This window comes from Leucoraja erinacea, chromosome 14 (assembly GCF_028641065.1).
Source record: "Leucoraja erinacea ecotype New England chromosome 14, Leri_hhj_1, whole genome shotgun sequence".
NCBI classification, from domain to species: domain Eukaryota; kingdom Metazoa; phylum Chordata; class Chondrichthyes; order Rajiformes; family Rajidae; genus Leucoraja; species Leucoraja erinaceus.
Window position 1 is genome coordinate 6,996,844 of NC_073390.1, and position 22,068 is coordinate 7,018,911.

The 22,068-nt window shown below is 47.5% G+C and overlaps 1 protein-coding gene across 1 annotated transcript in view; it reads left to right on the forward strand.

Moving 5' to 3' along the window:
* LOC129703229 (fibrillin-3-like) overlaps window positions 1-22,068 on the forward strand; it is a 214,382-nt gene that overhangs the window by 17,126 nt on the left and 175,188 nt on the right. The window contains exons 5-9 of the mRNA XM_055645508.1: window positions 7,006-7,092; window positions 13,250-13,387; window positions 15,503-15,628; window positions 17,472-17,597; window positions 20,223-20,348. Coding sequence (XP_055501483.1) covers window positions 7,006-7,092; window positions 13,250-13,387; window positions 15,503-15,628; window positions 17,472-17,597; window positions 20,223-20,348 — 603 coding nt within the window. The remainder of the gene's footprint in view (window positions 1-7,005; window positions 7,093-13,249; window positions 13,388-15,502; window positions 15,629-17,471; window positions 17,598-20,222; window positions 20,349-22,068) is intronic.

Consider the following 22,068-nt stretch of genomic DNA (forward strand, 5'->3'; position numbering starts at 1 on the left):
GAGGAGGGCGTTTCCTGCTGCTCCGGCGCCGACGGCACGAACTCCCCGGGCACTGTGAGTGTCGACCCGTACACCAGCTCCGCCGATGATGAGGCCAAGTCCTCTTTGGGAGCGGTCCGGATGCCCAGCATGACCCATGGCAACTCGTCCATCCAGTCCGGGCCGGTGAGTCGTGCCTTCAATGCCGCCTTCAGCTGCCAGTGGAACCTCTCCACCAGACCGTTAGCCTGCGGGTGGTAAGCCGTGGTGTGGTGCAGTTGCACTCCCAGCAAGCGAGCCATGGCTGACCACAGCTCGGAGGTGAACTGTGGCCCCCGGTCGGAGGAGATGTGCGCCGGCACCCCGAAGCGAGCAATCCAGTGCGCGGACAACGCACGAGCACACGTAGCCGATGAGGTGTCAGCCAACGGAATGGCCTCCGGCCACCGCGTGAAGCGGTCCATCATGGTCAAAAGGTGGGTGATGCCCCTGGACGGTGGAAGGGGCCCCACAATGTCCACGTGGAGATGGTCGAACCGCCGGTGAGGTAGACCGAACTCCTGGAGAGGTGCGCGGACATGGCGCTGGATTTTTGCCGTCTGGCACGGGATGCAGGTGCGAGCCCAATGGGCAACTTGCTTGCGCAGACCGTGCCACATGAAGCGAGCTGCCACCAGTGCCATTGTCGCCCGGATTGATGGGTGAGCCAGTCCGTGGATGCCCTCGAACACTCTCCGGCGCCAGGTGGCAGGGACGATGGGGCGCGGCTGACCGGACAACACATCGCACAGGATCGTCACAACCCCAGGACCGAGAGGGACATCCTCAAGACGGAGGCCGGAGATGGCAGTCCGGTAGGTGGGCACCTCGTCGTCCATGAGCTGTGCCGCCGCCAGAGCAGAATAGTTCATTCCGGGCGCCACCTCGAACACGGCATTTATAGCAGGGCAGGACAATGCGTCGGCCACCCGGTTCTCTTTCCTCTTGACGTAGCGGATGGCTGTCGTTCGCCACGGTGAGGACGGGCCCCCGCTTACCGGAACGAATGTCGGCCAGCGAAGGGGGCAGGACGCTGAGCTCCGCTCCTGTATCCACGAGGAAGCGGGTCCCGGAGCGCCGATCCCAAGCGAAAAGGCGGTGAATTTGGCCGGCCACCGCGGGGACTATTGGCAGCCGGCCCAGGCGTTTCCCGGGAACGTGCATGGCTGGCGGCATTGTCGTGCTGCAGCACCCCAGCGCTGATGGAAATAGCACCAGCTCCTTGTGTTGGTGCTATTTGGAGCTTGCCTGCCCCTGCTGGTGGTGCCTGCAGCTTGCTGGCGCTGGACTGCAGGTGCAGTACCCCTCACTGCCGCTGGGGGTAATCGTGCTGGCCATCGGGCTGGAGCTGTCACTCCTTCCACAGCTCCCCAGCCCCACCGGAGGAAATCGGGAGCTGCTGGGGTGACGTCATCGGCGTGCCTGCCGACGGCCAGCGCGTTGACGTCATCCAGGCGCGTCGACCTGAGCGCGACCTCGTCTCTGCTGACGCCCAGCGCGCTGACGTCATCAGGGCGCGCCAACCACATGGCGTCGGCGCGCCTCCCGAGGGCCCGAAGGTCGGCAAACGAGGCGTCGGTGAGTTGCAACCTAATGTAGGCCGGCAGCAGATGCAGGTAAGTGTACTCGAACAACAGGCACGGCGTGTGCCCGTCTAATAACGCCACCATTTCCTTTAGGAGGGTAGATGGCCGCCGGTCGCCCAGGCCACCCATATGCAGGATCCTACCTGCCCGCTCCATCCTACTTAGTCCGTAAATTTGGAGCAGGAGCTGTTTCAGGCCGAGGTATTTATCATTGTCCGGGGGGGCTGCGAGGAAGTCCGTTACTTCTTCAACCGCATCCTGGTCGAGGGCTCCCACCAGGTAATAGAAGCGGGTGGCATCGACCGTGATGCCCCGCAGGTTGAACTGGGCCTCCGCCTGCTGGAACCAGATGAGCGGCCGTGTGGTCCAGAAGCTGGGCAGTTTCACGGAGACCGCGTCCAGAGACAGGGTCGGGCTGGCGTGTGAGGAGGTAGGGCTTTGTTCTGTCTCCATCATGATGCCAATGGAGCGTCGGGGGTTACCAATGTAGTGCGTGGGTCTCAAAATGAGGCAAGTAGTCTGAAGTTTGAGAAGCACTTTACTTTAATTCCTCCCGGTTCAGGGGAAGACGAAACCAGGAAAAGATGGCACCCAAACCCTGCCTTTTATACCCTCCGGCTAAGGACCGCCTCCGGACTGCGCCACTCCTGTGCCGAGGGGTTCGGCAGTATAATGGCACGACCCTTAGGAGCCGCCACAGTATTCTGATTTTAAAATATTTTAAAAAATGCACCCTCCCTCCATGCTGAGAGAGAGAGAGAGAGAGAGAGATCTCGAGACTTTCTCCGCTGCCTCTGTGGTGTTCTTGATGGCTCTTCTCCTCACCATTCTGTTGATGCCCAGTGCAATCAAGGCTTTGTAGAGCGATTGCCCTGCAAAACCTCTGCGGCCAACCTCTATGGGCATATACCTTGCCTTCTAACCCTGCTTACGGCAGTCTACGAACAGTTCTTCATACTTGGTCATCTTCCTCTCGTGGGCCTCCTCCAGACGGTCCTCCCAAAGCACTATCAGTTCCAACAAGACAATGTTTTTGGTCGCCTTTGAGACCAGGAGGATGTCTGGCCTCAGGCTGGTTGTGGCGATGTGCCGTGGGAACTTCAGCTGTTTCACCAGGTCAGTAGAAAGTTGCCAGTACTGCACAGTCACCAAGATTCATGACGGATTCCTAGCTGCTGTGGCTCTTGGCAACTGCACTCGACCTTCACAAAGGTGATCTCTGGGTGGTGGGGCATGCTGGCCTGCAGCTGCATCATTCCCATGCTGATAGCTTCTGCAATGGGTTTAAGAACCTGATCCAGACGCCAGGTGTATCGGTCCTGTCCAAGAGCCTTTGGGCAGCAGCTCAGGATGTGTTCCAACGTCCCCTTGATTGAGCATTTTGGGCAATCCGGAGATTCTGCTTTGGCCCAGATGAAGAGGTTCGATGGGCTGGGCAGAACATCATACATTGCCTGGACCAGGAACCTGCTACCTTGCGGTTCAGCTTGCCAGAGCTCAGTCCTTGTGACTTTTCAGCCATGGCCTGCTCCCACCTTGACCAGGCCAACCGCTCTGGTGGACTTCTCCTCCTCCACCGCTGCCCTCACTTCCTCCCGGACCAGCCTGCACCTCTCCAGCTCTCCACAGCCTTGGGGGGGTTAGGAAGGTTCACGGACCAGCTCTTCCCGCTGGTCCGTGAACCTTCCACCAGGACTCTGTGGCGTATCCGAGACTCCACTTGCAGCATGGCTTCGCTGGCTCTCCACATCCTCCCAATTTTCACCTCCACCCCTGCCTGAGCCACCTTGAGGTCACTGGCGACGCTGGAAAGCATCACCTCTGCCCCGAGTCACCTTAAACCTCCTCCAGGGACTTCAGGAGCAGCTTGAGCTTGATGTTATTTCCGTAAAACTTGCCGGGAAGCCCCGACCGGTCCACCGCTCTCAATCCACTCCCCAGCTCCTGACAGGTTTCCTGGATCATGGACGGAAATTACTTTTAAAACATGGGCGAGACATAATGAAGTCTGACATCTAGGAAAGAAGTCAGCAAACTATGGCCCAAGGGCCGGATTGGGCTCATAACCCAAAATCATCCGGCCAGCAAGCGTATTTTTTTTCAATTCGTTTTCGCGACCTGGGCGCTGCAGTCAATCCCGGGACAAACGAGCCGACCTGGGCACTACAGCCAGACATGCCCTCCGGTCTGGGCACTATAGCCAGTCCCGGGGCAAGCAAGCCCACCTGAGCACGCAGGCAACGTGGGAACTGCAGGACCTTTGGCCCACCTTGTCCGAGCCGACCAGCAATCACCCCGTACACCAGCACCATCTGACACACTAGGGATAATTTACAATTTACCGAAGCACTTAACCTACAAACCTGCACGTCTTTGGAGTGTGGGGCAGGTGAGCCGACCTGGGCGCTACAGCTGGATCTGCCAGCTGACCTGGACGCTACAGCCAGTCCTGGGGCAGGCCAGCCTACCTGGGCACTATGGGGGTGGACAAGTCAATGGGGGGGGATTGTTCCACACCTCTCAAAACATGGGGGGGAACAGGCCCCTCTGTCCCCCTCCCTAGGATTTGCGCCCTTGCATTGATGCTATATCTTCAGGCTGCTGTTAAACACCTGGCCAAGACTCTTCACTGGCCTTTTGGAGAGAGTGTGATTGTTGTCCCTTTGATGCTGAAGTTGCTCTCTTCACAACATCCTGTCCATGACTTTGCCCTTCTTCAGCACCACTGACCTTGATTTTCCTGGCTTAAACCTCATCCTTGCCCATCCAATCAGTTTCTCCAACCCCTGCAGGATCCACCTGCCTCCTGGCACTGACTCAGTGGTGACAGTCAGGTCGTCCATGAAGGTTCTGATTGGTGGTTGGCGCATTCCTGACTTGGTCCGAGGGCCCCGGCACTGGCTCAGCAGACTTGACGATCATGTTCATCGCCAAGGCAACAAGGATCACAGAGATTGTACAGTCTGTAATGATCCCAATTTCCAGTCTGTGCCACTCTGATGTTAATGACTCTGCTGAGACTTTCTTGCTGAACTGGTTTTAATAGTCCAGGATGAGATCTGGCACTTGGCCCGGCTTAGCCATGACTGTCTGGATCAGCTTGTGCGGTATGGAGCTGTAGCCGTTGGCCAGGGCAAGCCAGAACACTGTTAGGTCTTCCTTGTTCTCCCTGGCTTCTCTGATGAGCTGGGTCACCACTCCCATGTGCTCTAGACACCCCGGCACTCCAGATAAGCCTCACCTTTGCACTGAGCTGTCGATGTAGCTATTGCTGGAGAGGAGGTTGGTCAGCCGCCTCGCTACTATGCTGAAGAAAATCATGCCTTCAATGCTTAGCAAGGAGATGATCCTGAACATTAATTTTCATGGAATCTTCTTCCTTTGGGATCCAGACTCCTTCAGTCAATCGCCACTGCTGCGCCACTTTCCCTCTCCTCCAGGTGACTTTCAGGATCTTCCACAGCCATTTCAGTAACAAGGGGCAGTTCTTGTAGACCTTGTATGGGAGTGGAGGGCTTGAGCTAGATCTTGCTCTCTTCACAAAGTCCTGGACCTCTTTCAGAAGTGGCTCTCTACTATCAAACGCCTTGATGGGTGGAGGTGGTTTTATCATGTTGCACTTGCCCAGCTCCTGCTGCCTGATGGGGTAGATGTGCCGGTGGATCTCCTCCTTGGAGCAAGCCAAACTCCCACTGCGCTTCTGCCCTAACAGTTGTTTGGTGAAACCGACGGGATTTGCTATGAAGGATGCTCGCTTCCTGGATCTTTCCTTCTGGCATCTTGGTGCCACTCAGCTGTACGGAGGGTCACCGGCTTCTTCTTCAGGATGGTTTGCAACTCAGCTACGAGGGGACGTTACTCTTCGCTGGCCTCTTTGTACTGCGTCTTGAGGGACCAGCTCCTGCCAGATCTTGGGGATCTTTGTTACTCTTTGGTTCATGGTGAAAGGTGTTCTGGCAGGCTTCTTCTCCACTGCTGCAAACCTTTCCACAGCTAGGCCGACAATGATTGTCGTCCTCGTCCACAGCCTTCGATCCACGCCTCCCTCTACTTTCAAACACCTTGATGGGTGGAGGTGGAGGTGGCTTTATCAGAATGTTGCACTGGCCCAGCTCCTGCTGCCTGATGTGCCGGTGCCACTCAGCTCTACGGAGGGTCAGCAGCTTCTTCCTCAGGATGGTTCACAGGTCAGCCAAGGGGGGACATTGCTCTTCTCGTGCCTCTTTGTACTGCTTCTTGAGGGACTTCAACTCCTGCCGGATCTTGTGGATCTTTGCCTCATGGTGAAAGGTCCAAACTTGTCTCCAAACTCCTGGACCTAGATCGTAGCACACTCTCTACAACTGGATCCTCGACTTGCTATGGGCCATGCAAGGATAGTTTCTCAGCCCCTTACTATACTCTTTATTCACTCACAATTGTTTGGCCAAATTTTGCTCGAACTCCGTTAACAAGTTTGTAGATGATGCCCCCCATCTGGATATCAAACAAAAAGAAGATGGAGTGCAAGAAGGAGACAGAGAGTTTGGTAACATGATGACAAGACAAGAACCTCTCCCTTGATGTCAATAAAATGAAGGAGCTTGTCATTAACTTCAGGACGTGGGTTGGAATTTATGCCAGATGTGTGCATCAATGGTGCTGAAATTGTAATGGTCGAGAATCTCAAGGTCCTATGCATAAATATCACCAACAATTTGCCCTGGACCAACCATATTGACACTATGGCAATAAATCATATCAATGCCTTTCTTGCCATAAGGTGGCAAAAAAATTCCACTACTTCCTCAGAAGGCCAAGGAAATTCACTGTGCCTCCATCACCTCATACCAATTTCTACAGATGCACCATAGAAATCATCCAATTGGTTTGCATCATAACTTGGTTTGACCTGGTGCAGAGTTGTGACTGCAGACCAGTCCATCATGTAAACCAGCCTCCCCACCATTAACTCCATCTACACATCAAGGACCACTTACACTCCAATCATTTCCTCTCCTGATGACAGAAGATGCAAAAGGCTGAAAGCACGTATCACCAAATTCAGGAACTTCTTCCCCACTGTTATCAGACTGTTAATGGATCTCTCATACGCTAAGGGTGTAGTCCCGGTCTCCCAATCTACCTCAATGTGGCCCTTGCACTATATTTTGTCTGCACTTTCTTTGTAGTTGTAACACTATATTTCGCACTCTCTTTGTAGTTGTAACACTATATTTCGCACTCTGTTACCTTTGCCTTTTTTTTGCACAATCTGTTGAACTTGCATATGGTTTGATTGTACTTATTTATGGTATGATTTAACTGGATAGCACGAGGAACCAAGTTTTCACAGTTTCTCAGAACACATCCCAATAATACAGTATACTGACTGAGATGCCATTCACTTTTTTTCCTCCAGTGATCTGCTTGAACACAACCAAAGATTTCATGTGCAGTTGCGACCCAGGCTTCAGCATCAACTTTTTCATACCTTCACCTTGTACAGGTAGGAACTGTTCAGATTCTCTATTGGAAAATAATACTGAATGTGGCTTACTCATTGTCCTGTAAACCTTAGATGCCATAACTATTGAATTTTTGCCACGTTAACAATGAATGCGAACTGGCAATATTTCAATTTCTGTAAGTGTTAAGTATATGATTCATGTTTCTAGTCCAAACTAAACTGTAGGCATGAATTATTATAACTGAATGAAATTAAACTCCCAGAATTTCTTAGTCACAGAATTCTAGTCATAAAGGACCAAAACAGGCCCTTCGGCCCAACCTGTCCATGCTGACCAAGATGTCTCATCTACACTTGTCCCACCTGCCTCCATTTGGCCCATATCCCTCTAAATCTTTCTGATTCATGTACATGTCCAAATGTTTTTTTATTGTGATCTTAGTATCTGCATCAACTTCCTCCACTGACAGCTTGTCCCATCCATTGTGTGAAAAGGTTGCCACTCAGGTTCCGATTAAATCTTTCCCATCTCACATTAAACCTATGATCTCTGGCTCCTGATACGCCAGTTCTGGGTAAAAGACTCACTGCATTGACAGTATCGATTCCCCTTATAATGTTATACACCGTTTTAAGATCACTTATCAGCCTTTTACACTGCAAGGAATAATATTCTAGTCTGCCTAACCTCTCCCTGTAGCTCAGGTGCTCATAGAGGCACAGCATTAAACACCCTCCCACCTTTAGACATCTCAGTGTCTAATGATGATACCTATATCTCAGCCAGAGCTGCTGTAATTTCTTCTCTGGCTTCCTACGGTGTACTTGGATACATCTGATCATCAAGGAGATGTATCTACCATCATACATCATCGGACGTCCAATACATTCATGACCGTAAAATGGACAGTCCTCAACACATCTCCCTTAATTGTATCAAATATACCATTAATATTAGGTTATCATAGTGCCAAGAGCAGGGTGGAAGTTGTCAAGTGTATTTGGGCCATTCTTTGGAAAGTGAACCAAAATGTCACACACGTGACCAGGTGGCATCACATAAATACATTGAAAAAGTCTTGTAAGAAATTAATCTTATTCTTTGCTATTTCCCTACCAACCGAACTACAATGCATGTCTGCTAAGGATATGAACATTTTAGCTTTTTAAAACTCACAGAAGGGTCATTCTTTGGAAAGTGAACCAAACTTCACACACGTGACCAGATGTCATCCCATAAAGTAACACATTAAAAAAAATTTGTACATTAATCTTATTAATTGCTATTTTCTTATCTACAGAGCTGTATGTCTGCTAAAGATATGAACATTCTAGATTTTTAAAATTGTTTGTAAAATAAAACTGAGTTATTAAAAAAATGCTTTTGTGTCAGCATACAAACATTGTCAGCATAACATGAACATTTCACTTAATAAACTTATATGAATCAGTACAGTAAACAGTACAAGTACAAAGCAATATACTTGTAATACCATTAGACCTGTAATACAATATACAGTACAAAACAATATACCTGTAATGCTTTCAGAATTAGAACAGATGTATTCCACAATTTTTCATATTGTTGGTCACATGCGTGACTAAGAATGGGCCATTTGTGAAAGTTTCCTCAGACAATATGTGGAGGGTCCTACATGGGAGCATATTTAGCAAGTTTTTGTCTAAGTTGGCCTTGCCCCAAAGCAGAATTTTAACTTGGGGACCCACACTGTCTTTTTCCTTTTCTATTTCAAAGTTAACAGAACTGTGGTCGCTGGTTCATTTTATTCCCTTCATTAATTTGTCCTTCCCAATTTCCTAATAGCAGATCAAGCTATCATATAGGACCATGTAGAACCCTCTATCATGCAGAACACTCTACATACAGGCCGCGAGGCCAGAAGGCTTCCCGGCAGTTGTGCCGCAGCTGTGGACTGGGAACGCGGCCGGAGGTCGAGGCGCCGCGGTCTCGATGCCTCCAAGATCGCCGCGTAGAAACCTGGGTCGGGGCCCGGCCGGGGCCTCGCGGGTTGAAGTCTGGGTCGGGCGGAGCGGCCGACAGAGCCTGCGGCTGGGACCCGGGTCGGCACCACAGAGGGGTGAAGTGGGGCATCAACAGCCACGAGGCCTCGTGACGATGGGGTCTCAGCGGTGGTGAAGCCTTGCGGGTCATCCCATGGTTGACGGTCAATGAGGGTGGAGGGATCACAGTTAAGGGGGGGAAGGACAAATGGGACCCGGTGTTGGGGGACAAAAGGATGAGTGAGCGGAGTGGCTGGCGGAGCTCGCGTCACCAGTGGTGAGGCAGTGAAGCAGCGGCAGTGGTGAAGCCTCGCGGCGGCGGTGGCGATTTCTCGCGGGTCGACCCGTGGTCGATGAGAGCGTGGAGGTCCACCATGAAGGGGAGAACAATGGACATTAGGGGGCAGAAGGACAATCGGCTCCTCTAGTATCTTTGATGGGGACCTGGCGTGGGGGAACTGCTGGGTGGGGGGGAGGTGCCGGGCTGCTTTGTAACTTTGTCAGTGCCGTAGGTGGCTGCTATTCTGTATACATGTACATTGTGTAAGCAAGCAAAGAATCTCACTGTGCCTAGTCACATGCGACAATAAACTATTCATATGTTGCCTGAGGAAACATTCCCAAACACACTTGACAACTTTCACCTTGTTTAAGCTCTTGGCACTATAATAATCCCAGTATGTATTGGGAAATCCACTAATGATAATCCTATGAGGAGGAGGAGGATTAATAATTTATTGTCACACGTGACTAGGCATAGTAAGATTCTTTGCTTGCATTCACATGTAAACAAGTAGCAGCCAGATATGGCGCTGACAAAGTTACAAAAGCACGCCGGCCCCCCCTTTTGTCCCCCTATGCCGGGTTGCATTTGTCCTTCACCCCATCACGGTGATCCCTCCACGCGCTCATCAGACCTCAACCTGGGGACGACTCGCGAAGCCTCACCACCGCCGAGGCTCCATCGTCGCGGGGCTTCACCGCTGCCACTGCTGAGGCCTCACTGCTGTCAATGCCCCACTTCATGCCTCCGTGATGCCGACCCGGGTCCCAGCCGCTGGCTCCGTCCACCGGACCTGGACTTTGACCCACGAGGCCCCGGCCAGGCTCAGACCCGGGTTTCTACACCCCGATTCGGGAGGCATCGAAACAGTGGCGCCTCAATAAAGGCCTCCAGACGCGTTCCCAGTCCACTGCCGCAGCACGACCATCGGGAAGCCTATGATAACCCTATTAATTTTACTGCTGCCTGCAATTTCCCAACATATTTGTTCTTCTAGTTGTAGTTTACGCTCCCAAAAAAATTATCACTTTTTTATTTTTCTTATCAACCTATATAGCCTCAGTGTATGAACCATCAACCATGCCTTCTCAGGCTTCTGCCTTGACGTTCTCCTTAATCTCCACCTCCATCTTCCCTGTAGTACCTGTACCCTGGATCGTTCAGCTGCCAGCCCTGTCCCTCTCTTAGCCTAGTTTCTGTAAATGGGTCTCTCCCACAGGCAATTTTTTTTTTAGGCAACTACAGGTAAAATTAGGCTGTCGCCACATTGTTGCTGGGGTTTCGCCTGTATGGTCGTGAGTAATCTCCTTAGTCGCCCAAAGAATTGTAGCGTTTTTCTGGTCACTGCTGGATTTTGAAATGTTCAAAACTTTTCGGCGACAGTCGGCGTCAGCTGGTTTGACGCCAATGAGCTTAACTTGACTTCTCCTGACGTAAGTGCTGTCGTAGGTTGATGCCAGGATGACGTAGGTTGTTGCTAGGTGATGTTGGTTGTCGCTGGTGCTGACTTCGGTGAATTCCATTGGCGACTACCTACATCAACCTACATCAACCGGCGACAGGTTCCGGCGACTGAATTGTATTAAGTTGTCTTCAGTTGTCGCCGACAGGGTCGTATCTTGTCATAGTTTGTCATAGGTGTCGTCGGTGTGGTCGTAGGTGGACCGGTTAATGGGTTGCCGGTTGTCAGTAGCTTGCTGTAGCTTAACATCAACAAGGTGGTAGGTTGTTGTAGACATTGTGTAGCCGTTTTTTCAGCGACCTGCTACAACTATGACAGTCGCTGGCATTCATAACAGCTACACATCCCTTTCTCCATACCTACCCATGCCCTGAGTATATCCATTTTACCTGTCAGACCTCTTGCATTAAAGTTAATGCAATCTAATCCATCAGTCCTTGTCCCTGCAGTGTTCCTTCCTATCCTTTCCACTGAAAACGTTTTCATTCAGTTCTTCTGATTATAAGGTCATAAGTGATAGGAGCAGAAATACGCCATTCTGTCCAATAGTTACTCCACATTCAATCATGGCTAATCTATCTCTCCCTCCTAACCCCATTTGCCTGCCTCTCCCCATAACCGCTGGCACCAAGCTGTAAGACATTGTTGCTCCAATGTACAACCAACAGATCTTCACAGTCATCAGCTCTACGACCACGTTTGAACCCAGACTTGCTACCACAACCATGTGTGTTGTCTTGGTGCTTGCCTGTACCGCCATCTTCTGCCTCCTACACATCAAACTGCCAACGTGTTTGCACAAATATAGTTGGCAGCTACAGATGCAGTTGTAATCCAGTCTGAGCAACACTTGTTTTGTGATGGTAGGAACTTTCCAACACGTGAATTCTCTACAATTAGGGAGTAATAATGGAGTAATTCAAGCTGCCTTGTGCAATTTAGATGGTCGAACAAATGAATGTTAGACACTATAATAATCAATTAAAACATGTATCATATATTTCTCTGAAGACTTCATTATGTAGAGATTTGCATCCCAGAGGGAACTGAACGTACAGAGGTAAATAGTTATATTTGATGGAAGTTAAGGATTTACGAATCGAACATGAGGCTAAGAAATCCAAATCCTGAACCTCCAGTTCTCAATGTACTTCTGCCACTACATCAAATAGAGATTAAACTTGATAATATGGTGATCAAAGGAGTGGAGACTGGCACACAGCCAGTGGAGAAAGTTTATGAAAATCAAGAAAATTACAGATGCTGGAAATGTGAAAAATAATCTGAGAAAAACATAGCAGATCAGGCAGCAACAATGGAGATAAAATTAGTAAATATTTCTGGTTTCAGACTCTGCAGAGCAACTGGGGAAGATGAACAGAAGTTAGTAAAGGTCACAGGAAAGGTAGGGAAGGTGGACAGGAAAAAGAAAAGGCTTTCTCAAGATAGGTTGGCAAAGGATGATATACTTGTTATGCAAGGGGCAGAGGAAGCTTTTTTTGGTGTAATGTGCTATTTACTGAAAAGACGAGGGGGGAATCATTGCAGGCCAGACTACACAAAATCGAAACAAAAGAAAGAAGGGAAAAGCTGTCAAAAATACTGACAGCTAAAAGTTTCTAGTTTTTTATTCAGAAACAGAGATGGAGATATGAAGATGCGTAATTTAGAATTTTGAGCTAGCTGTACATCATGGATGCATGGCCTTTGGCCCAACTCATCGATGCCAACCAAATTGGTAAGGAGTCTAGGTTCTGCGCATACCCAGATAGAAGTTGAGATGTTCTTCCTCAAATTTGCCTTGGTCCTCATACAATGAGTACACAAGGCTACTGACTAATAGGTCATAAGGTAATAAGTGATAGGAGCAGAATTAGGCCATTTGGCCCATTAAGTCTACTCTGCCATTCAATCATAACTGATCTACCTTCCTCCTAATCCCATTCTCTTGCCTTCTCCCCATAACCCCTGACACCCATACTAAACAGGAATCTATCTATCTCTGCCTTTAATATATCCATTGACGGCTTCCACAGCCTTCCATGGCAAATCATTCCATAGATTCACCAACCACTGATTAAAGAAAATCCTCCTCATCTCCTTCCTAAAGAAACATTTTTTAATTCTGAGGCTATGACCTCTAATCCTAGTCTCTCCCAACAGTGGAAATATCTTCTCCACATCAACTCTATCCCAGCCTTTCACTATATCGGGAGTCTTTTTGGGAAAGTTGATTGCAGAACATTGGTTTGGGGCAAGTGCTAGAGAACTGGTAATATTTACAGCAGCATAGTAATGCTTTTGTGGAAGACATTGTTATATAGAGTGCTTTATTTGTAAAATGATATCCTACTATGTTTAATAATATGTGACAATGTTCCAGTTGACAAAGGAAAATGATCTAATATTGATTGGGATGTCATTCACAGCTTATCCACCAAACTTCGAGGTATGTGCAACCAACACCTCAAACTGTCAACAAATCTGTTCCAACACAATTGGAAGCTTCGCATGCAGTTGTGACCCAGGCTTCAACATCAACGTGACCAACACCTTTTTTTGTAATGGTAGGAAATTTTCAAACACATAGATTATACAAACAGACATACTGTTGGGAAATAATATTTCATGTGACATCAATCACTGCCCTCAAAAACTCAAATAGACTAGCAATTAAATTGTCATTATATTACTAATGTATGAGAAATAGCAACATTCCATTTTTTCTGTGAGTCTTCACTGAAGGGATATTTTAACTGCGGAAGCAACTGTAAAAGTAGATGTAAATTATTAGGTGTGAAGGAAGTTAAAATCTCATAATTTCTTACCATGTACCTTCATTTCTCAATAGTCATCTCACTTCATCAAACGAGGATATAAACTTGATAGGACAATGATGATAAAGATCCAGGGAGCAGATAGTGGTGTATGCCACCTGTCAGTGGTGTACAACACAGTATTTAGATTAGATTAGAAATCCTGTGAGGAAACAGGCCCTTGGGCCCAACGAGTCCTCACCGACCAGCGATCTCCATATACTATCCTACAGTGACAATTTATAGTTACACCGCGCAAATTAACCTACAAACCTGTACATCTTTGGAGTGTGGGAGGAAAGCGAAGATCTCAGAGAAAACCCACGCAGGTCACGGGGAGAACGTACAAACTCCATACAGACAAATACCCGCAGTCAGGATCGAACCCGGGTCTCTGGCACTGTAAGGCAGTAGCTTTACCCCTCCGCCACTGTTCCGCCCTTATTGTATGTTAAAGGTTGACAATTATCGTTTTGCATGTTAAAGGCGAACAATTTTATGTACATGCAGTGTATATAAAAGTGGAATATTGGAGGAAAACAAGTGGAATATTAGATTCCATTCTGAATCAAGAAATTAAATGACTAAGATGCAACTAGCAAAGCCAAATAACACTGGTTGCATTCAGTTTTCTGCTCCGGAGATCAATGATTGCAATCAATAGATAGAACTGTCAACAGATTTTCTCTGATTCACTTGGTAGTTATGGAGGCAGCTATAATTCTGGCTTTGCATTAGCTTGATTAACTTATTTTGTTATAATAGTAGGAATTTTAAAATACAGTAAATTAATTCTCTACAAATAGGGAATAATAGTTAAGCTGGTGATTCTTACACACTCTGAACTACATTGAGGCTTTCATTTTGCCTTTTTGCACTATTATTGTTTGTTTGTATGTGCGTGTGTAGATATATATTGTATATAGAGCACCGTGTATACATATCCTGTTGTGCTGCTGCAAGTAAGAATTTAATTGTATTTTCTGGGACGTATAATGATAAAACACGTTCGACTTGTCTAGACTTAGCAATTTAGATGGTCAAATAAATTAATTTTAAACATGATAATCATAAGACCATGTGATAGGAGTAAAATCAGGTTATGGCCCTTTATGTCTATTATGCCATTAAATCCTGGCTGATCTATCTCTCCCTCCTAACCCCATTCTCCTGCTGTCTCCCCATACCCTCTGACACCCTTACTGATCAAGATTCTGTCTATCTCAGCCTTAAAAATATCCACTGGCTTTGCCTCCACAGTCTTCCGTGGCAAAGAATTTCACAGATTCACCACCCTCTGATTTATCTAAAGAAATTCCTCCTCATCTCCTTCCTAAAAGAACATCCTTTAATTCTGAAGCTATGACCTCTAGTCCTAGACTTTCCCACTAGTGGAAACCTCCTCTCCACATCCACTCTGTCCAAGCCTTTTACTATCCTGTAAGTTTCAATTAGGTCCCCCCTCATTCTTCTAATCTCCAGCAAATGTAGGCCCAGTGGAGTCAAACGCTCATCATATGTTAACCTAATAATAATCAATGAAAAGGTATTTCAATTTTGTTATCTGGTGTTTCTATTATTTTGTGAAATCCAAAATTTGAACCTAAATTTCATACCACCTGCCACTAGAAAAAACGACATGGAAACAAGCTCTTCAGCCCAGCAATTCCACGGCGACCATCGATCACCCCCACTCTTTCTATTTCTAAATTATCCCACTTTCTCATCTATTCTTTGCACACAAGGAACAAATAATGGTGGACAATTAAGCAGCTGGGCGACATTGTTGTGTGGGGCGCTAAAGTGATATTCTACATTCTACAATATTTTATCAAATTACAAATGTCATTTACTGCTTTCCGCCAGGCACCAATGGATGTGGGCCCAGCACTTCACTCTGTGAACAATTCTGCTCCAACACACTCGGAAGCTCCGTGTGCAGTTGTAACTCAGGCTTCAGCATCAATCTATCTAACCCTTCGCATTGTGCTGGTAAGAAGACTCTCTACAATTGGAAAATAATATTTAATGTGATAGTGATCACCGTCCTGTAAAACGAAGGTGGCCAAACTACTATATTTCAGTCATCTTAATAATGAATGAGAAAGAGCAACATTCCTTTTTTTGCCAGTGTTCAATGAAGAGAATTTTTCACTACAGGAGGAAGTAGATGTGTTGATATTTATGAAAGAAGCTAAACTCATCCAATCTTCTACCAGGCAGCTGTGAAATCTAATCCTTGAACCACCATTTCTCAATATTTTTTATCACTTCCTTAAATGAGGTTATAAATATGATAATAAAGCCATAGAGTGATACAGCATGGAAACAGACCCTTCAGCCCAACTTGCCCACACCGGCCAACATGTCCCAGCTACACTAATCCCACCTGCCTGTGTTTGGTCCATTTCCCTCCAAACCTGTCTTATCCATGTATCTGTCTAACTGCTTCTTAAACGTCGTTATAGTGCCAGACTCAACTACCTCCTCTGGCAGCTTGTTCCATACACCCACCACCTTTGTGTGAAAAAGTTACCTCTCAGATTCCTATTAAATCTTTTCCCCTTCACCATATAGTCATGTCCTCTGGTTCTCGATTCACCTACTCTGGGCAAGAGACTCTGTGCATCTACCCAATCTATTCCTCTCATTATGTTATACACCTCTATAAGATCACCCCTCATCCTCCTGCACTGCAAGGAATAGAGCCCCAGCCTACTCAACCTCTCCCTACAGCTCAGACCTTCCAGTCCCAGCAACATCCTCGTAAACACCAAAGTAACGTGAAAGTTTACCAAAGCAGATAGTGGCACACCTCACCTGCTAGTGGTTTGTTATGTAATTGTATTGTACATTCATGGAAGACAATGTTATATTTTGTTGTAAGTGTAGAAATATGGGTGGAAGCTGGCTGCTGAATTAATATGGCAAGCATTTGGAATTTGAGGATCTTCTGTAGACTGTCTGGGTTTGGTTTTCCTGATATTTGGTTTTCCTGGGAGCCTTCTTATGACCATTGGAAGCAGTACACTAGTTTAGAAAAAGTACATGATTTTTTTACATTTATAGTATCATACCAATGCTTTTCAGGATGACAGTTATATTGAGTCTGAAGAAGGGTCTCGACCCAAAACGTCACCTATTCCTTCGCTCCATAGATGCTGCCTCACCCGCTAAGTTTCTGCAGCATTTTTGTCCACCTTCGATTTTTCCAGCATCTGCAGCTCTTTCTTAAACATGTTATATTGAGTGCTATGTTTAGTTTAGTAAGTATAGAAATACTGCATTGAAACAAGCCCTTCGGCCCAGCAAGGTCACCTACTCATCGATCACCCACACACGCTAGTTATCCCACTTACTCATCGACTCCTTACACACAAGGGACAATTAACAGAGGACAATTGGCCTATAAAACCCAGGAAACCAGAGCACATGGAGGAAATCCATACAGTCAGAGAACAAAGGTGCAAACTCCACATAGACAGCAGCAGAGGTCAGGATCAAACCTGTGTCTCTGGGACTGTGCGATAGCAGCTATACCAGCTGCATCATTGCGCTGCCCCTAATTTACACAAAAAGTCTCCATATTTATCAGAGAAACCAAACCCAGATTGGGTGATTGATTTGCGCAGACTACAGAAGAAACCCTTAACTTCCTGATCCCACATTAATTCAGCATCAAGCTTACGTCTTTTCTCTACTCTTAGACCAATATACAAAATTGTTTATAAAATGATATCCCATTATCTATATTTTTCATAATATTAAGTGACAATGTTTCAATTGCCAAAGCCAATTAACATTGATTGATACATTATTAATTATATTCTTCCAGAAGTTGATGAATGTGCAACCAACACTTCAAACTGTCAACAAATCTGCACCAACACAATTGGAGGCTTCCTGTGCAGTTGTGACCCAGGCTTCAGCACAAACATGACCAACTCTTCACTCTGTGATGGTAGAATGTTTTCAAATCACATAGTCTCTGCGCAGTCGGGAAATAATGTTTGATATTGCATTAATCAATATCCTGTATGGTGTGTGTGTGTGGGGGGGGGTTTGTGTGGGGGAGGGGGGATGTGGGGGTAGTAGTGTGGGAGAGAGGGTTTTGGAGGGTTTGTGGGGGGTGTGGGGAGGGGAAACGGGGGGGGGGGGGTTGGTTGGGAGATGGGGAGGAGGGGTGGGGAAGGAGGGTGGGCGGGTAGGGAGAGGGTGTGGTGGGGGGGGGGAGGGGTTGAAGTGGGGGGAGGGGGTATTGTGGTGGAGGCGGTCGTTTGGGGGAGGGGTGGGAGGGATGGTGTGGGGAGGAGGGGGTGGTGTGAGGGAGGAGACATGGTCTGAGGGGGAGGGGGGGGTGGGGGGGTGGGGGGGGTGGTGTGGGGGTGGGGTGGTGAGAGGCAGGGGAGATGGTGTGGTGTGGGGGGGTGGGGTGGTGAGGGGAGGTGGGGAAGGTGGGGTGATGTGGGAGGGTGGGGAGGAGAGGGGGGGTGGGGGAGGTGGGGTGGTGTGGGTGGGGGGGAAGGGGAGGGGTAAAGGGGTGTGTGGGGGAGGGGGGGGGGGAAGGGGGGAAGGGGAGGGGGAGGGGGGGGGGAGGGGTGAGAGGGGAGGTGGATAGGGGAATAGGGGGAAGGGGGGTGTGATGAAGAGGGCAAGGGGGTGTGGTGGGAGGGGGTTGTGTGGGGGTGACTCCACACAGCGGCCACCGGCCGCTGCACTACATAGCACCTCCCGACTCCACACAACGACTTTCCTGACTCCACACAGCGGTTTTCCCAACTTCACACAGCGACTTTCCCGAGTCCACACAGCGGCTTTCCTGACTCCACTCTTGTGGGCTCAATCAGCATGGCTTGTTTACTCAGCCCTGCCTCTGGGGATTTTTTCTCCGGCGAGTGCCGGAAGGGGCATTACCTTCATGGTGACTGACAGGCGAGAAGACCAATCTGCTGATCTCATGATTTTTCAAACCTTCATAACTTTTCTCATATTTCATCAATTGGAACAAAACTAAGCAGAGAAGAATGGTGTGTAAGGAGGCAAAATACTCCTACTGATATAGGGTAGCGTTTTTGCGCAAATTTATTTACAACACAGACCGGAAGTGGTCAAAGTGTCAAAGAAAGAACTGCAGATGCTGGAAAATCAAAGGTAGACAAAAGTGCTGGAGAAACTCAGCGGGTGAGGCAGCATCTATGGAGCGAAGGAACTAGGCAACGTTTCGGGCCAAAACCCTTTTTCAGACTAATGGAGGGTGAGGGGGGCGGGGGGCGGGGAGAAGAAAGGAAGAGGAGGAGCCCGAGGGATGAGGGAGAGCTGAGAAGGGGGAGGAGACAGCAAGGGCTACCGGAAATTAGAGAATTCAATGTTTATGCCACTAGGGTGCAGACTGCCCAAGCGGAATATGAGGTGCTGTTCCTCCAATTTCCGGTGGTGCTCCGTCATTTCCGCCACCTCCAAAGTGACCCCACCACTTGCCACATCTTCCCATCTCCTCTCCTGACTGCTTTCCACAAAGACCGCTCCCTCCATAACTCCCTTGTCAATTCTTCCCTTCCCTCCTGCACCACCCTCTCCCCGGGCACTTTCCTTTGCAACCGCAAGAGATGCTACACTTGTCGCTTTACCTCCCCCCTCGACTCCATTCAAGGACTCAAGCAGTCGTTCCAGATCAAGGGCCTGTTTCCACACTGTATCATTCTGTGACTCCATATTACAGTGCATGGGTCACCGCAATGTAGATCTTTTTTTTTCATACAAATTTGATGTTATGCATGGAAATCATCATTTTCAAAAGCGATTGATTGCTCATTTCTATTTTGACACAAAAACATACTCAATCCAGGCTTAGAAATCAACCTCCAGAGTTTCATTTGATAAATATTGGTCCTCATTTAAAACAATAGTGACAAAATGTCAATGATATGCACCAGGAGTTGACATACAGTGTCAAAGATCATGGAAAACCACTGTTTGACCCATCACGTTCATGTATACCAAGATGCCCTATCTATAATCAGATTTTGCCACATTTTCTCAATTTTTCTCAAAACCAACCCGATAGGTTTACCGAGGCACTTGTCTCTCAATTTGAAGTCATTGTACCTGCCTCAAAATAATCCTCTGAGTAACTGAGATAATTTCTCCAGATATCGATGAATGTGTAACCAACATCTCAAACTGTCAACAAAACGGTACCAACACAATCGGAAGCTCCCTGTGCAGTTGTTACCCAGGCTTCAGCATTAATTTGACCAATTCTTTGCTTTGTGCTGGTAGGATAGTTTCAAGCATATATTTTCCCAGAGTTGGGGAATAATATATACCAGCAGCATATTGTGCTACACTGTAAACAGTTACTGAACTATCAATGTCATAATTTAATAATTATTTTATTTTATTCACTGTGAGTCTTCAGGGAATGGGTGCATTTCCTACAGTAGGATGTTAAAATTAAGGATAATTATTTCAGTTGTTGGATAGCGTATCCTCTTTTGCATCTCATGATTAGAAGTTGTAGAGTTTTATTTGGCAAAGACAAAAGTCTTGCAAGTGTTTGACATGTCATTCATTCTTTTTCCTCCAGACATTGATGAATGTGGAACCAACACATCAAACTGTCAACAAATCTGCACCAACACAATCGGAAGCTTCGTGTGCAGTTGTGACCCAGGCTTCAGTATCAATGTGACCAACTCTTCCATTTGTGATGGTAGGAATTTTTAAATATAGCATTCCTTACAGATGGTCAAAAAGGATAATAGTTCTCTGTGTGTTTATGCACTGGTACAGCTGTCATCTTATATGGCTAATGGATCTTTTCCCAAAAACAATGGTGTAGATTAACCCTTATTCATCCATGCCATTTATAATCTCCATTACACATTTCTGCATGCCACCCATGACATGGTATTACGGTACTACACGGTATTACACTTACAAGGTCAGCCAGCTCTCAGAAGCCACACCAAGCTGGATATGAATGGCTGGCAGTTTAAATGTTCTGGATTACTTATGGAATAAAGATTAATTTTTCACCATGTATGTTGTCGTGGATCATTCACAAACATGGTGTCAGAATCTTTGAGCCACGTCTCCAACTCTTTTGCCTGAATTTATTTTAGTTTATTTTTTTAACAACGGACCATCACTCTCTTGTCATGGCAAGATCGTTTCATAAACCCGATCCTTTAGTATTCGACAGTGAATACTAAAGTGACGCATCTTAGAGGTGGAATTTGGAATTTTCATAGATGCTGCCCACCAGGGAGCTGCTCCCCACACCGTTGCATCAATTCTCCTCAATGTAGCGGGCACAGATGCTACCCTGCAGGCACAGGATTTCTAATACACTCCAGAACATACCAAAGTGGTAACACAGGTTGTGACCCCAGCAGAGTCCTTCAGAGACCCCACCTGCCTCCTCCGAAAGTTCCATGACCTGTGCCAACTTCACACTAGCGTTATCATGAAGCACCACATGTCCTTGTACCGTAGCCACCAAGAAGACGAGACAGTCGAATCCTACATTGGCGTATTGCAGAGCATCGCTGTAAGATGCCACTTCCAAGACTGTGACGTACTCATCCGTGGCAGACTCTTATATGGCATCCTAAATGACAAGATGAGAAATGAACTACTCCGGGATGTGAAGCTCAAACTAGATAAGGTTGAACGTGCCTGCTGGGTTGCAGAGTACACTGACACCCATACCAAAGCCCTGGGACTGGGACCCCACTCTGCTTACGATATCCATGCCTTCTATAGGTCCCCGCACCAAACATTAACAACCCCGCGACAACCACCTACAGGCCCAGGGAGGGTAACCGACCCTCTGATCCATAACTGCTCACACCCGAAATTTCGGTAGCAATGCCTCGCTTACGGCAAAACCTGCCACTGCAGTAAAAAGAAAAAAAACACTTTGTCCGCTCATGGTAACAGGGCCCAGCTACAACAATCTCTCTATGTGCTCGAGCCCCCACTTTCCCACGAGGCACTGCCTGAAATAGCAGTTCCAGCAGAACCACGACTGCAGCACCTGCAAGAAGGCAGCCAAAACATACATTCTTGTATACCCGACTCACCGTCTAAAAACAGTGATCCCATGACAACGGTCAGTATCAACAATACCAAAGTCACTGCAAAGATAGATATCAGGGCACAATTAAATGTTCTGTCCTTATCAGACTTCCAAAGAATTCACAACAACAAAACTCATGAAAACAAACTACAAGTTACATCCATTTGGGGGGGGGGGGGGGGGGGGGGGGGGGGGAGTTGCAACCGGTTGGTAAGGTCACACTACAATGCCATCTAGCGTTTCAAGTTTACAATCTGGATTTTTTCATCGTTAGAGGGGAAGGGCCCCTCCTTCTGGGCATCGATGCATGCCGTGATAAGAGCCTAGTCTCCTTCGGCAAAACTGTGTA